General features: G+C 46.6%; 1 protein-coding gene across 2 annotated transcripts in view; it reads left to right on the top strand.

Moving 5' to 3' along the window:
* Window positions 1-15,545, top strand: part of IPPK (inositol-pentakisphosphate 2-kinase) — a 50,128-nt gene that overhangs the window by 4,089 nt on the left and 30,494 nt on the right. Inside the window, exons 2-7 of one of the 2 annotated variants that reach the window (XM_019940467.3) lie at window positions 4,158-4,205; window positions 5,351-5,448; window positions 6,315-6,410; window positions 9,326-9,392; window positions 11,410-11,531; window positions 12,928-13,017. In XM_019940467.3, coding sequence (XP_019796026.1) covers window positions 5,437-5,448; window positions 6,315-6,410; window positions 9,326-9,392; window positions 11,410-11,531; window positions 12,928-13,017 — 387 coding nt within the window. In that variant the 5' untranslated portion in view covers window positions 4,158-4,205; window positions 5,351-5,436. The remainder of the gene's footprint in view (window positions 1-4,157; window positions 4,206-5,350; window positions 5,449-6,314; window positions 6,411-9,325; window positions 9,393-11,409; window positions 11,532-12,927; window positions 13,018-15,545) is intronic. The other variant, XM_004322093.4, reaches the window with a different exon arrangement.

The raw sequence follows: 15,545 nt of genomic DNA, 5'->3' as shown, positions 1-15,545 counted from the left end.
TCCATACAGGCAGGTGAAACATGGGATGGAAAATGTCCTGCCCATTCCAGACACCTGCTGTCCCCACCTGTGGTCTCCACCTCCTGTCTGGCCTCCCTTTGGAGTCCTTGGCCCCCCTTTATGACAGGGGTTCCCAACCCCTGGGCTGTGGACCGGTATGGGTCCGAGGCCTGTTAGGAACCAGGCCGCACAGCAGGAGGTGAGTGACGGGCAAGCGAGCGAAGCTTCATCTGCCGCTCCCCATCGCTGACATTGCTGCCTGGACCACCCTCCCCGCCACCCCCTGGCCTCCGCCGTGGAAAAATTGTCTTCCACAAAACTGGTCCCTGGTGCCAAAAAGGTTGGGGACAGTTGCTGTATGAGATGTCTCGAGTCACCCTCCATCTGTTCTGTCTGAGGCTGTCAGCCCAACAATGCGTCCCACACCTTGTCCCTCTTATCCTTCTGTGGGCCCTGGGGTGTGTTTCTGGTTGTCTCTGGTCAGCAGAGGCAAGTGACTTGGCTTGGTATTCTGTCACGGGTATTCTGATGGAAGACCTGGGCTGTGCCCGAGTGGGGTGTCTGTGGGTGGTGGCCTCACTGAGAAGCAGGGCTGAGCCATTTTGGGATGCCTGGGGCAGCACCCTGCGGGTCGATTCCTTCTGCCGTTGTTGTGTTTATCTGTCTCCCTTTCCCTTGAAAGTTGCGTGATCTCTGCTTCCCTGGGGTCTTCTTGGGGTCCCATCCTGGGTTATATCCTCACTCTGGTGGAAGACCTGACTTGGGCTTGTCCTCCAGCAGTGAGGCTTCAGCGACTGATCACTTCACACCTTGTCTTTGCCAAGAGGCCCTGGAGTCTTAATTCCACCCACAAGTTTCCTTCCTTGGGCTTCACATGGGCAGGTGACCCTTTTATATATTGTTTTTGTGGTCTTTTATTTTTATTTAATACCAATCATTTGTTCCTCTCTCTGCCCCAGAAAATACAGAATACTAGAAGGAAGAAAGTAAAAAGCATCCAATGTCTCCCTACTAAGAAAATAATTTTTGTTAACACTTGGTGCACTTCCTTGTATTATATGCTTTTATTGGGTACTTAAGCATCCTTATCTGTCTGTTTTTGTTTTCTGCTTTTTCACTCAACCCTACAGCATAAATATGTAGATAATTCTTCACACAAGTTTTCAAGGCTGCAGAGCACTTAGGCAGCCAGAGTTCCTGTGCTGTCAGACATTCACATTGTTGTGCTTTTAGAGCTGTTGTGAGCCAGGCTTTGCTGATGTCTTGGCGTTTTGAGGACTTGGGTGGGTTCTCAGAGGAGATCGAAGGAGCATCTCCTAGGCCTCGTGGTACATGACATGCCAGTACTCCCCCACCCCTGCCATGGCCTGGGACCCTCACAGCACTGAATGCTTTCTATTCCTTTTATAAGTGGCGTGTTGTACGTTTTGAGGTTGTTTAATGTGTATGTGTTTATATGTGTCATTTCTCCATTCACTGACTTTTTCAGTTTGTTAAAATCTTTGATTTTCATCCAGTGTTCCACGGTATGAGAGAGCACACCATGATTTTCTGTCCTCAAGGACAGAGAAGGTGTGGCCCCGGCCTAAGATTCCCTGTCCTGCTTTGGAACAGGGAAGAGCTGCTTCTGCCCCAGACTGTGCAGAAACTCTTGTTAAGCCCCTCTTCTTAGTCTCACCCCTTTCTCTTCGTTCTTAGCATTTTAGCCTAGACACTATGAAGAGGGTATGTTTTAAAATCTGGTTTCAGATATTTAGTTTAAAAGGAAAGGAGTTGTTTCCTTCACAACTGGTTAAGACCTTGTGAGCTTGCAGGGCCCTGGTGCTTACCAGATTATGCGTTGATTTCAGCTCCTTCGTGGGAATCTCCCTGTGGGTGGCTGGATCAGTCCCACTCCATGCCATGGGTGGCCCTTGGACTAACTGCGTCTTTGTGCCAACCAGGGCTGGTGAGGTTGATTTCTCACCTTTTCTCTGCTATCCACTTGAATAGGTGTTGTCTGGTCCCATGGCCAGCCTCGTGGCATGTAACAGGGCCACCAACCCAGCCCAGTCAGACCTTTACAAGGGGCAGTTAGCACTCGCCGTCCAGAATAGGTGTGCCCACTGAGTGCTTGAGTTTGTGGAGACTGGCCTTCAAGGCTGACACTGCGGCTCCTATGGGGCAGGTGGGCAGTTTCTGGCGACGGTTTTAAATGGGTCCCTAGAGAAAGCAGTTTTCCTTGAAGCAGACACAACATGACACTCAGAATTTCTTAGCAGGTCTTGAGAAACAGTGAAGTCCAGGTGAGAAGTGAGTGTGCTTTTAGGGGGGCTGAGTTTCTGGAATGTTGCCTAGAATTAGGGTTTCTGCATATCAGCTTTTGTTTTTCCTTGAATTTTTTTTTTTTTTTTTTTTTTTGTGGTACGCGGGCCTCTCACTGTTGTGGCCTCTCCCGTTGTGGAGCACAGGCTCCGGACATGCAGGCTCAGCAGCCATGGCTCACAGGCCCAGCCGCTGCGCGGCATGTGGGATCTTCCCGGACCGGGGCATGAACCTGTGTCCCCTGCATCAGCAGGCGGACTCTCAACCACTGCGCCACCAGGGAAGCCCTTTCCTTGAATTTTGATGGACTCCTTGGCCAGTTGATGCCCATGATCGAATATTGATGTCTGCCTGGATTTGGGAGGGGTTAGGCCCATGTGCATGTCCTCGACCTTTGCTTCCCCAAGTCTGAGCTTGGGGCTCAGGGAGATGATGGATGTCTGGGGTTTTGAGAAGAGTGTGCGTCATCTGAGTGGGGCAGGAAGTGCCAGGGGGTCTGTGGGCTAGGGAAATGGATCTCGTCTCTATGGGCCTTCCTTGCTCTCAGCCATGTTTTGGGTTCTAAAGCTGCACTTTCTGAGCCTCTTCAATCACCAGCTCCTCCCACCCCACCTAGATCCCAGTGCTCCAGACAGTGCCCGAGCTCCTGCACCTCTGCTCTCCTTCTCCTGTTCACTGCTTCTCCCTGAGCACAGTCCAGGTTCCCGACCCAAGCCCTTCTGCCTGGAACTCCCTATCTCCATGGGAATGGTTTCCAAAGTTGTCCACATGGAATTATCTCCCCCATTACCAAGGCTCTACAACACATCCAGGTTATTTCCTTGGAGAATCGCCATTTCAAAGGCTGCACTAGTTTAAAAGGTTATTTTTTTCCATTTTTTAAACTTTTGTTTTTTAACATTTTTGTAATGTATGTTATATGAGCATTGTAAAAAATTGGAAAACCCAAATAAACAGAACTTTAAAAAATAAGTTCCCAGTTGGTGCTACCTGGACACGCGGTTACCTATTCAGAAGCCCTTTCAGACAGTTCATACAAACTCAGCATGCACATACTTTATTTAAAATTTTTTGTTTTACAAACTTTAAAAAATGAAGAGTAATAAATCTACAGAAAAGTGGTCAGATCATATGTGTATATACAGCTTGATTATGACAAAATACATGGACCCGTATTCTCATGACCAGCCCCTTCTAGAGCCTTTCTTAGGGACCATCCCACCTGCCAGAGATCTTAGTCTTGTCTGTTTTTGAGCTTTACATAAATAGAACTATACCCATGCATCATTCTCTAATACATACACACACAATACACACACACACACACACACACACACACACACGTGTATGTACATATTTATATAAAGATAGGTTAATTCTATAAGCCCTATTCTGTAATCTTTTTCATTTATCAGTAGATGATGACTGTACCTTTGTGTCTGTAAATACGGATCTTCCTTATTTTCTTGTAAATGACGGCATAGTATTTCATGGTCTGGAATATGTCCATCTGTATTTAACCATCCTACTATTGTTGGATGTTTAGGTTTCCATTTTATTTGGAATTATAAACAGTACCTTTATATGCAGTAGCTAAAATCTTCTGTGCATCTTTAATTAAGATAAAATACTGGGAGTGGGCTGGCTAGGTCAGAGAGCACAGGTTTTCCTGGTTGCTCTGTGTCTCCAGACGTGTGGCCCAGTACTGGCCCCCACCTCCTCCCCGGGGCACTGGCTGCCTGTGGGGCTTCCAGCATCTGCACTGCTGAGGATGGCTCCTTATCCACAGCCACCCACCCTTATCCCCGGGCTTTGGGTGGGTACTAATCAGACTTTGTTTTATTTTCCAATAGCGTTGTGTGGTGCTTCGTTTTCTGAAGTTTCCTCCTAATAGGAAGAAGGTAAGATCAGTGGATTTGCCACCCAATCATTAAAATAATTATTTAAGAAAACTTTGATTTTTTTCTGATGCAGAAGTTTTAATGCTAACTTTAGAAATTTGAATATGATACAAGCATTCAATGCCGAAAGCAGTGTGTCCATCTTTTGTGCTGGATTCAGCACTTTGACCTGCTGGGGTCACTATGGGTCATCATGGTTAGTCCCTGGGTACTGAGCCAGGAGCCTCCCTGACTAGTTCAGAGAGCTCTGCTTGTGGCTGGGGAACCCAGGGCCAGGTCTTGGCTTTGCCTTGGCGATTTTCTTACACCCTGCTGCCTCAGTTTCCCCATCTGTGGAATTGTATCAATGAAAATGAAGTCTGTGATGCTGTGGTAGACAGTCAGTGTTACAAGTCACAGCAGGCAGTTCAGATGGAGCCTTGTGTTTCTATTCACTGAGTCAACCAGGCAGAGTACCGTGGACACCCTCAGAAAGCCATTGTTGTTCTGTTGTATGCCTGCTGACCACTGAGTTGCAGTGTTTCTCTACATTGAGGCGGGATGTCATTGTGGTGTTTATCTAAGTGGTCGCAGCGGTCAATATGGCATAGCCCTGTGGGAGCCTTTACTCTTTCATGGTCTGGGGGGAAGGAGGGAGGTCCAGAGGGGCTAAGTGTGAGCATAGGCTCTTATCTTAAAGGGGAGAAGAGGCAGGAGCTGCACGTCACACCCACACAGTGGGGGCAGGGCTGGTGGTTGTTGGGTGATGAGTAGAAATTGGGCTCAAGATCAGGGTGTAGGAGACATGAGTCACCACCTCACCTCGTTTGAGTTATGGAGAAACAGCCAGAAAAGAAGGTGAGGTGGATGGCTGATGGGTATCAATGGTGGCTGATTGTGCAAATGAAGGGCACACTTGCAGGTTAGCTTCATAGAAAGAAAAGTGGGGACTGTGGGAGAAAGCTGGGGGCTGCCATCACAGTGGGGCTGCAGTGAGATCTGGGGACAGTGTGGTTAGTGCAGAGAAAGATGGCACAGGATGGGAGGGTGCAGCTGCTGAAGAGAATTGTGCAGGGTGGTTCTGTTTCTGTGGAATCCAGGTGGAAACTAGAAACATCTCGGAGGCTGCCTCTAGCCCCCCTCCCCTCCCCTCTATCCCCACTCAGGGTCTACAGAGCCTAGCCTCGGTGAAGGGCCAGCGTTCTCTGGATGCCTCTATTTTCAGTTTTTCCTGTTTACATTTATTGAGGCAATGTCTTCCAAGGTAACAATTCGCCTTTCTTTATTATATAAATGGCACTGTGTGATGCCAGCTGCATTATTTGTGGGGAGTTGTGTGTGTTAATTCTCTCAATAAGAAGAGCTTTTTGTCAGAAGCCCTGTGTCCACAGCTCTACGTACGGAGCCACTGGGCGTGTTCTGGGGTTTTTTGACAGGCTTTGTTCTAATACAGTAGTCCCCCGGAATGCAGACTGTGGTCTGCCTGTTTTATGGTGCCTGGGTGGCAGCTCAGACTGAGACCTCCCCAGAGCCTGAGCCATGTGTCAGGCACCTCCCAGCCTGCGGTTGAAGAAGACAGCCCTCTCACTCCTGAGCGAGACCTGTGATCAACCCTTTGCACTTCTCACCTTGGGTCAGAGTGAGGGATACAGGAATGATTTCCTGTCTCACCTAAATCTCACAGCTTATTGATTCTTTAAGAACCTCTGAGGAGAAAATATTTTATTTCTACATCTAGAAGCTGAAGAATAAAATCTAAATACTGATTTTTGGATGGGACCGATTTTTAAAGTCGAATTCCTCAGAAGGTGTGCACGGGCCACTGGCGGGATCCACGTGTGTTCCTGGTGGGGAGGAAGGCAGGGGCACAGATATGGTTCTCAAACTTTGTTTCACAATCACATGGGGCCCTGAGTACAATGCAGAGGTGGGCCTGGGGGCCCTGTGGGACAGAAGCTCCAGTGAGTGTGGCAGTCTTCATGATGAGGCTTACCTTCCTCCAGGTCCAGGGCCACTGGTGGCTTTTTGTGGCCACATACATGGCAGCCCTGTATGTGACAGGGGCTTGTGGTGGTGTCAGAGTCTAGGAGGTCCCGGTCGTTGAGGTCTTCTTGTCCTTCTCTTTTGCAGACCTCAGAAGAAATATTTCAGCACCTACAGAACATAGTGGACTTTGGCAAAAATGTCATGAAAGAGTTTTTGGGAGAGAACTATGTTCATTGTGGGGTAAGTGATTTTTTTTTTTTAATGTAGTCTAAATTCATGGGCCTGTTCTGTATCAAAGTACCAACTTCTCATTTATAGTTTGGAAGTTGCTTAATGATACCACCCCCCACCCCCCACCCGCACCCCCACTGTGTTAGTTACAAAGTTTCCAAGTGCTTTTCTCATTTGTTGCACTGTGAAATAGCAGAGCAGATAGTGTTATTCCCATTTTCTAGCATGAGGTTCAGAGATACTTTCACTTGCTGAGACTCCTGGTCTTCACCATCCTGCCCTCATGGAGGCATTCAGTTTGGTGAGAGCTCTCTAGTGAGGTCCAGGCAGCAACACTGACCTTCAGTGGGCACCTTTGAGCAAGTTAGAAAAGGGGATCCCCATGCTGGGAGGTGTGACCTGGTCTCGTGGGAGAACCTAGCTGAAGCCCATGTGGGGTGATGGCCTCCACCTACCTGCAGGTGGTCTGTGTTGCTGGCTTTTTCTGGTCTCAGCGACTGAGAGGAGTGCCTGTTACAGGCAAGGTCTGCTGTTCAGACACTCATGGAGAGGGCAGTGTAAGAAGCCACAGTGGACTGGCCCTGTGATCCTGGCAATCCTCAGAGCCAGTGGCCTTGGTCCATGCCTGGGACAGCCATTCTTCTGTCTCCACTTTGATCACTGCTGCTTCTCTGCTTACACTGGCCTGACTGCTTGTCTTAGATCAGAGCCCTGAACAGACTAGCAGGTTTGTCATTTTGAACAGAGAGAGCACTGCCTCTGTTTTGTAAATTCTGTACCTTGTGTCCATCCTGAGAAAAATGATACCAAGAAGGTTGAGTAAAAGTTTCTTTGAAGCTTCAGGATTGCCTAGCAAAGTAGAATTTAAATGGCTCCAACGACAAAACATCCTCCAAGGAGGGTCGTCCTTTGACAGCTTAGGAAGTACTGTGGATGGTGTTGCTTTGGGTCCCTTAGGGCTCTAGTCTAATCTGTAGGCTGGGACTAAGGATCCTCTTCCAGGGTGGCCCAGAGCCGTGGAGCTGGCAGTGTGGTGCTGACTGTTGACTGGGGGCCTCAGCACCTCCCAGTGTGGACTCTCTGAAGGGCTCTGAGCATCCTTGTGACTTGGCCCTGACTCCCCCAGTACACCATCTGAGGGATGACCTGTTTGGGAGTTGTGTCTGTCGTTTCCACAGCATCCTGGGGCCTTTAGGCGTCATCCCTAGGCAGAGTGGGACTACACAGGGGCAGAGGTCATTGGGGCCATCCTGGGGGCTGGCACCGCCCCTAGTGAGGTCCCCAGCTGTCCTGTTGAATTGTGAAAGGCTGAAACCCACCACCTGTGAGAGCCTGAGTCTCTGAGCTATCTGCGTGCTGGGTGCCACCTACTTCTTGGCCTGGACGGTGTGTGAGTGAATGCAGGTATGCCAACTACCAGTGTCCTTCTTGGGGAGAGAGCATGCTCATATGGCCAAGTGGGAGTATTTCTCTGTCTCACAGCACTTGGGGGCTCTAGACTTTTCTTCCAGGAGGGGCCAGCAGTGAAGGAGAATGGTGAAGAGCTTGGGGTTCCAGCCAGTGGCAGCCCGGCAGGTGGGAATAGCATTGGGGTGTCCCCCCAGGGCCCAGGGCATGCTCTAGCTCCAGGTTTGATTCTGTTTGTCCACAGTGCACAAGGCTCTGGGCATATGAGGTGAGCCCACCAGGTCACATTTCGGGAATATTCATCCCGTTGACATACCTCCTTCACGTGAAGACACTGCCAGAGTGAAACACAACCTGCTTTTCCTCCAGGTAGTTGTAGTATCAAGAGAGGACTGCCACTCAGGCCCAGCACTGTTGAAATGTGGGATACAGAGCACATCTCTGGCCTGAACAAGACCATGTTCAGGCAAAATCAGCATTTGTAAATGATGCTGTTTTCTCTGACTGATGGCACGAGCTAGGTTAAAGTGGAGCCCTGGGGAGAGTGTTTCCCTCTTCTGTGTCCTGGGATGAGACATAACTAGCACAGTGGTGAGAGAGCAAGGCTCAGACAGAGTGACAGACACACCCCTTGTACCTGTGCTGCCTCCGGCCCTGTCTGGCTGGTTTGGGGACTGGTCTAGGCCTGTCTTCATGTGAGCTGGAGGCTAGGTGGGACAGGGCATGATGGAGAAGGTGTGGCATGTAAGTGGACAGGATCCCAGCATTCTCATTCTAGGCAGGTATCTTGCGTCACCTTGGGATTCCTTTAGAAGTCAGAATTCTGCCACCCTGGAAACATGGGGAAGATGATGAGCAATGTGGATTAAATAGAAACTCTTAGTTTGGGAGACTGCAAGAAATAGTAGAGAGTAGTTGCTCCTTTGTTTTTTGACCCAGAGCACCAAATATTGGCCATCCTGAGTCCTGTGGCTGATGGGTACCCAGGACATCTCACCCAGAGATTAATATTTGATCAGACCCTGTTCCTTGAGCTGCTTCTCAGATGGAAATGTGAGGAGCCTCAGGTTGTCTGAGGAGATAGCTGGTGAGGAACTTCTTGCAGGCAGAGAACTGCCTCAGGCCCCTGCTCTGCCGTCCACAGACGCTGAGAATGAGGATGAGGTCGCCGTGAGAACAGAGGAGCTGGGTGAAGAGCCCTCTGTGGAGACTGACTAGGTGACATGGGGCACACTTCTGGCCACCACCACTGTGGACACCAGCTGCTCTGAGGAGGGCCTGTTCCTCTTAGTGCACAGAAACTTTAGCCTGTCTGTTTAATCTGGACATGTCCTTAAAATAACAGAGCAGCTTTTATTCCTAAATCCCACATACTGAGTATTTTTTTTTAATGTGGTAACATATACATAACATAAAACTTACCATTTTAACCATTTTTAAGTGTGTGGTTCTGTGGCATTAAGTATGTTCACATTGTTGTGCATTCCACACTGAGTACTTCTTATTTGTTCCTACAGGAAGTTGTTCAGCTGCCTTTAGATTTTGTGAAACAGCTTTGTTTAAAGATACAGTGTGAAAGACCAGGTAAGGGTTTCTAACTTACGAATTTATAATATTCCATTTTAAATGTGTTTGACGTTATTACTCATCTTAGGTAGATATAGATATAGTTTTTAACTTTATTATCGGGGGTAGAAATCCTAGGAGCTCATGAATACAATTCTGGGCATCAGATTTGCAGATCACTGCAGGGAATATATGACCAAGAACAAATTAATAAAAATAAAAATGCATTTGGGAGCCAAGAGGGAGCTGAAGGAGTTCAGGGAGACTTAGGGAAGGGAAGGTGGGCTCCAGGGGATGCCTGGAGGAGTCCAAAGGAAAACCGGGGTAGACCTGAGCCATGGAGGGTGGGCTAGGCCCTAGAGGGTGGCAGTTCTGCAAACCTTCTCCCAGAAGCTGGCACCACCCAGCCTGCTCATCCTCTTGAGGTAAGGTGAGAGACTTGAATTTTTTTACCTTCCCGCTTCACCTCATGTACTTCCCCACCATCACCATACATACCCCACCCCCCATCACCACACATGCTTTCCACCCATCACTACACATACCTTCCCCTAGTCACCTCCCAGACCTTTCCCAATCACCACAAATACGTTCCCCCATCATCTCCCAAACCTTCCCCCCATTACTTCCCATACCTTCCACTCATTACCGAACATACCCTCCCCCATTACCTCTCATATCTTCCCCCCATCACCACACATACTTTCCCCCGTCACCCCCCAAACCTTGCCCCCCTTTACCTCCCACACCTTTCCCACATCACCCCACATACCCTCCCCCATCACCTTACATACCCTCCCTGCAGTCACCTCATGTACCGCCCCACGTCACCTCACGTATTTTCCCCTCAGTACCTCATGTACCTTCCCTACACTTGCTCGTGGCAATAATGACAGTAACTATGTCAAAGCTTTTCCTGTCACAGTCAGAGGCAAAGATGTAAAATCTGTGTTGTTGAGGAGTGAAATGTCTCCTCCTAAAGCACAGCCAGGCAGTCAGGGTGTGCAGTGAGTCAATATAAAATCCTTTTCATGTTTGATTAGGAAAATGAAAGAAAACAGGATGCTGTGCCCTGGAGCCCTCAGTTTGGGGAGCAGTGAGGAGTAGGGCTTCATGGATGGAGAGGACCAACGAAGGGGGAGGAGGCAGCAGCTTTGTTCAAAGCCTGGACTGTGTCTTGGCTCTGTTTTCCCCATCTAGACAAAGACAGACTGAGGCCTGCTGTGGTTCTGCCATCTAGTTACTAGTGCCACACAGCGTCATTCGTTTTATAATTGGCAGTTATACGACGTAACAGTAATAATGTTGTAATAATGACTCATAGTCAGCCTTGTTATGTGGAAGGAGGAAAGCTGACTTCTCCTGGGACCAAGAGGCCATATCTTATGTGACTGTCTACAATATAACTTCTAGCAGTCAGTGCTGAGGAAATATTGGTGTTTGCATATTCTGAAGGAAGCTTTAAAAGGAAGGTAGTGGCTGTTGCCTCCTTCTTCTCTGAGCTCCTGGGTTAAGAGAGTCACAGAATTGGGGAGCAGTTCCCAAGATCACCCTCACTCATGAGAGCTGCATGTTTGGGGGGTCCCCAGGACCAATCTCAGGTCTGATAATTTGCTAGAAGGACCCACAGAACTGTTATCCTCATCGTTATGGCTTATTACAGCTAAGGGACACAGATTAAAACCAGCTGAGATAAGAAGGGTTAGGGTTTTTGCTGGGGCTTGGGCATATAGACACAGCTGACCACCTGTGTGGCTGCCCTCAGCCTCCAGCCCCTCTGGAGGTCAAGCTGGTACTACAGGGCCCAAACTCCTACCACAGATCGCAGCATTATACTCATGTGACTCTAGGTCCCCAGGTAAACTCCTCAGGCAAGACATCCCAAGGCTTAGAGGTGACCTCTCAAGAGTGGAGGCCAAGGCCAGCCCTCTCTTGGGCAAGGCTGATCCTTCCCCAACAGGAGTCCAAGTTGCCATGGAGTCATCTTGTCTCTCTTGCACTGATCCTCAGTTATTTTCCTTGCTCTGTTTTCCAGAATCTCGCTGTGACAAGGACCTGGACACTCTCAGTGGTTATGCTCTGTGCCTTCCCAATTTAGCCAGACTTCAGACCTACCATTTTGCAGAGCACCGGCCGATTCTGTGTGTAGAGATCAAGGTGAATTTCTGTCAAGGGGGAAATGGTGTGGGGGAAAAGGGAAAGGTGGGTCCAGACTGTAAATCCATGAGTCATCTGCCTGGAGTGCACTTTGCCCATGCTGGGCCCCATGACCTAGGCAGCCCCCCAACTCCCAGAGAGTAGGCTTACTTCTTGCTCCTTCTGTGCATGCCTCTTGCACCGTGCTATTCTGGTTCCTTACCCTGGCCAGACCTGAGGGGCATGGCTTCCCAGACCCCCAGGTTTAGGCTCGTTCTCAGGTGTCATAACAGGGAACTAGCCAGGGACAAGCCCTAGCCGATGGCCACCAGAAGGAAGCATGGGCTCCACTCTGCTCATTTTCCTTGGAGGGTGCAGCTTGCCAGGGCCTCTCTTGACCTCCTTCCCAGCTGTGCCTGCTTGGCTGCTTGGTGACACTGCATGCCATGCTCCAAGGGCTCAGCTTGAGGACCACCCTTTAGACTGGGTGACACTCTGTTCCTTTGCTTCTCAGGAGAATGCTCAGGAGAGACCTCCAGGAGGCATAGAAGCCTTTGTGTCTCTCAAGGCCCTGGTTTGTCGTGGCAGGGATCCTCAGGAGGAGGCGACAAAAGATGTCGCTTGTCTAGTGCAGGGCAGTGATTCCTGGATAAGGGCCAGGCCGCTGCTTCAGCTCTGTGGCTCAGTGTCCAGAGTGGCCACCTGAGTCTCCCTCAAGAAGCCTGCCAGATATCTTGTTATTTGTTTCCTTCCTCCAAACCTCTGGTGGCGACTTGTGGGTCATGCTCTTGGCCCTGAGCATTCACATCCGTGGGTGTTCAGTGTGGACTGATGTTCTGCTTCTCCAAGCAGAGGATGAGTGTCTCAGGCGTCACAAATGATGGGCAGCGTGATCTTCAGTGCCCCGACGCTAGGCAGTGGTCTTTCATATTGTATGTGCCCAGAAATCATGGCTTTTAAAAGGCAACTAGAGTTTCAGATGTTCTGGGAGCCCAGCAGCCACCATATGGGCACCTTCTCCTTCACACATTCTTATCAGAGGGACCAAGGGTTCTTCTTCTTGGAGCTGGAGTGTGTGGCAGATCTGCACTCCTAGAGTCTTTCCAGTCTTGTTCCATGATGAAAACACAAAGCTACTCTTTGTTGTCAAGCTAGCAATTGAGGCATCACTGTTCTTCCCCAGTGAGAGTTCTGGCTTTGGATTCTGTAGTGGCAAAGAGATATTTATGTGATGCAGTGGGGGAGGCATCAATTCCCACCGGGGACTGAGGATAAAAGCAACTTTTGGGAATGTTTATATCTAACACTTGGTGATTCTCCTGGGAGCTGCACTTCATTATCCTGTAGTTATATGTCTACCTAAAGGTATGTGTTTTCTCCCTAAGCTTTTTTTCTTCCTTACTTGTTTATTTTGCAGCCAAAATGTGGGTTTATTCCTTTCTCCAGTGATGTTACGCATGAGATGAAGCATAAGGTGTGTCGTTACTGCATGCACCAGCACCTCAAGGTGAGAAGAGTTGACCAGCTGGGTTCCCTCCCTGCACAGAGCCTTGTGATGAATGGCTGGGCCACCTAGAGTTTTCAGGGGAGTAAAATAAAACATAGATATTATTTACTTTTTATTTCAAAAGTACTTCATGTTCATCTTTTCCTTCTTAATTGAGATATTTGCATATCCTAAGATTTACACTTTTAAAATATATAATCCAGTGGATTTTAGTTTATTCATAAGGTTGTGCAACCATCACCACTATCTAATTCCAAAACATTTCATCACCTCGAAAAGAAGTCCTGTGCCCATTAGCAGTCACCCCCTGTCCTGCCAACCCCTGGCAACCACCTATCTCTGTGGATTTGCCTATTCCAGACATTTCCTATAAATGGAATCACACAAATTATGGCTTTTTGTGACTCTCTTCTTTTACTTAGCATAATATTTTTGAGGTTCATACACATTGTAGCATTTATCAGCACTTCATTTCTTTTATGGCTGAATAATACTCCATTGTATGGAAACATTTTGTTTATCCATTCATCTATTGATGGACATGTGGGTTTTTTCCTTTTGGCTATTGTGAATAATGTTGCTATAAATGTGCACGTACATGTACATGTTTGAGTCACTGTTTTCAGTTCTCTTGGGTATATTCCTAGCAGTGGCATTGCTGGTTCTTAGGGAAATTCTGTTTAACTTTTTGAGGAAATGGCAGATTGTTTTCTACAGCTATAGCACCATTCTATATTCCCACCAGCAATGTATGAGAGCTCCAGTTTCTCCACATCCTCTCTTGCACTTGTTATTGTCCCTGTTTGTGATTATAGTCATCCTAATGGATAAGAAGTAGTATCTCATGTGATTTTCATTTGCATTTCTCTAACAGTGATGTTGAGCATCTGTTCATGTGCTTATTGGCTATTTGTATATCTTCTTTGGAGAAATGTCTATTCAAATTCTTTACCTGTTTTTGAAATGAGTTGTTTGTTTTTTAGTTGTTTTAGGGGTTCTCTGTTTATTTTAGATGTTAATTTCTTTATCAGATATGTGATTTGCAAATATTTTCTCCCATTCTGTTGGTTGCCTTTTTACTCTGTTGATAGTGTCCTTTGTTGCACAAAAGTTTTAAATTTTGATAAAGTCTTAATTTGTCTTTTTTTTCTTTCATTGCCTATGCCTTTGGTGTCATATCCAAGAAATGTTTACCTAAACCAAGGTCATGGTGCTTTTCCCATATGTTTTCTTCTAAGAGTTTTATAGTATTAGCTCTTATGTTTAGATCTTTGATCCATTTTGAGTTAGTTTATGTGTTTGATGTTAGGTAAGGGCCCAACTTCATGTGATATCCAGTTTTCCCAGGACCACTTGTGAAAAGACCATCATTTCTCCATTGAATGGTCTTGGCACCTTTATCTAAAATCTATTGGCCATATATGTGAGGGCTTATTTCTGGCCTTCTATTGGTCTGTATGTCTGTCCTTATGCCAGTACCACACTCTTGATTGCTGTAGTTTTGTAGTAAGTTTTGAAATCAGGAAGTGTTAGTCTTCTAGCTTTGTTCTTCTTTTTCAAGATTGATTGTTCATGATTGTTTTGGCTATTTGAGGCCCCTTAAAATTACATGTGAATTTGAGAATTGGATTTTTCATAACTGCCAAAAAAGACTTTGGAATTTTGACAGAAATTTCAGGAATCTATAGGTCACTTTGGGTAGTACTGCCATGTTAACAATACTAAGTCTTATAATCCATGAACACAAGCTCTCTTTCCACTTACTTAGGTTTTCTTTAATTTCCTTTCAGCAATATTTTATAGTTTTCAGTGTACAAGTCTTTCACCACTTTGGTTAAATTTATTTCTAGGTATTTTATTATTTTGGAATATTGTAAATGTGGTTATAAGTAGGATTGCTTCCTTAATTTCCTTTTTGGTTTGTTTATTGCTAGGGTATAGAAACACAACTAATTTTTGTGTGTTGATCTGGTACCCTACAACTTTGCTGAATTCATTTATTAGCTCTGGTAGCATTCTTGTAGATTCTTTGGAATTTTCTATGTACAGGATCATGCCATCTGTGAATAGAGTTTTACTTCTTCTTTTCCAATTTAGATGTCTTTAAGCTTCACGATTTCCAAGACAGCAGCTGGGATTTTTGATAAGGATTCCAACGTATTGCAGATTAGTGTGGGGAGTATTGCCACCTTAACAGTATTAATACTCTGTGAACACAGGATGTTTTTCCATTTATTTAGGTCTTTAATTTCTTCCAGCGATGTGATAAAGTTTTCAGCCTATAAATCTATGTGTCTTTTGTTGAACTTATTCCTAAATTTTTTATTTTGGGGGATGCTATTGTAAATGGAATTTTTAGAAATTTCATTTTCAGATTGTTTATTGCATAGAAATACAACTGATTTTTTAATATATATATTTAATTGTGATGAAATACACATGACGTAAAATTTACCATCTTACCCATTAAGTGTACAGTTCATTGACATTAAGTACATTTACATTGTTGTGCAACTGTCACCATCATC

Source organism: Tursiops truncatus, chromosome 6, assembly GCF_011762595.2.
Source record: "Tursiops truncatus isolate mTurTru1 chromosome 6, mTurTru1.mat.Y, whole genome shotgun sequence".
Classification (NCBI taxonomy): Eukaryota; Metazoa; Chordata; class Mammalia; order Artiodactyla; family Delphinidae; genus Tursiops; species Tursiops truncatus.
This window is presented reverse-complemented; position numbering and strand designations above follow the sequence as displayed.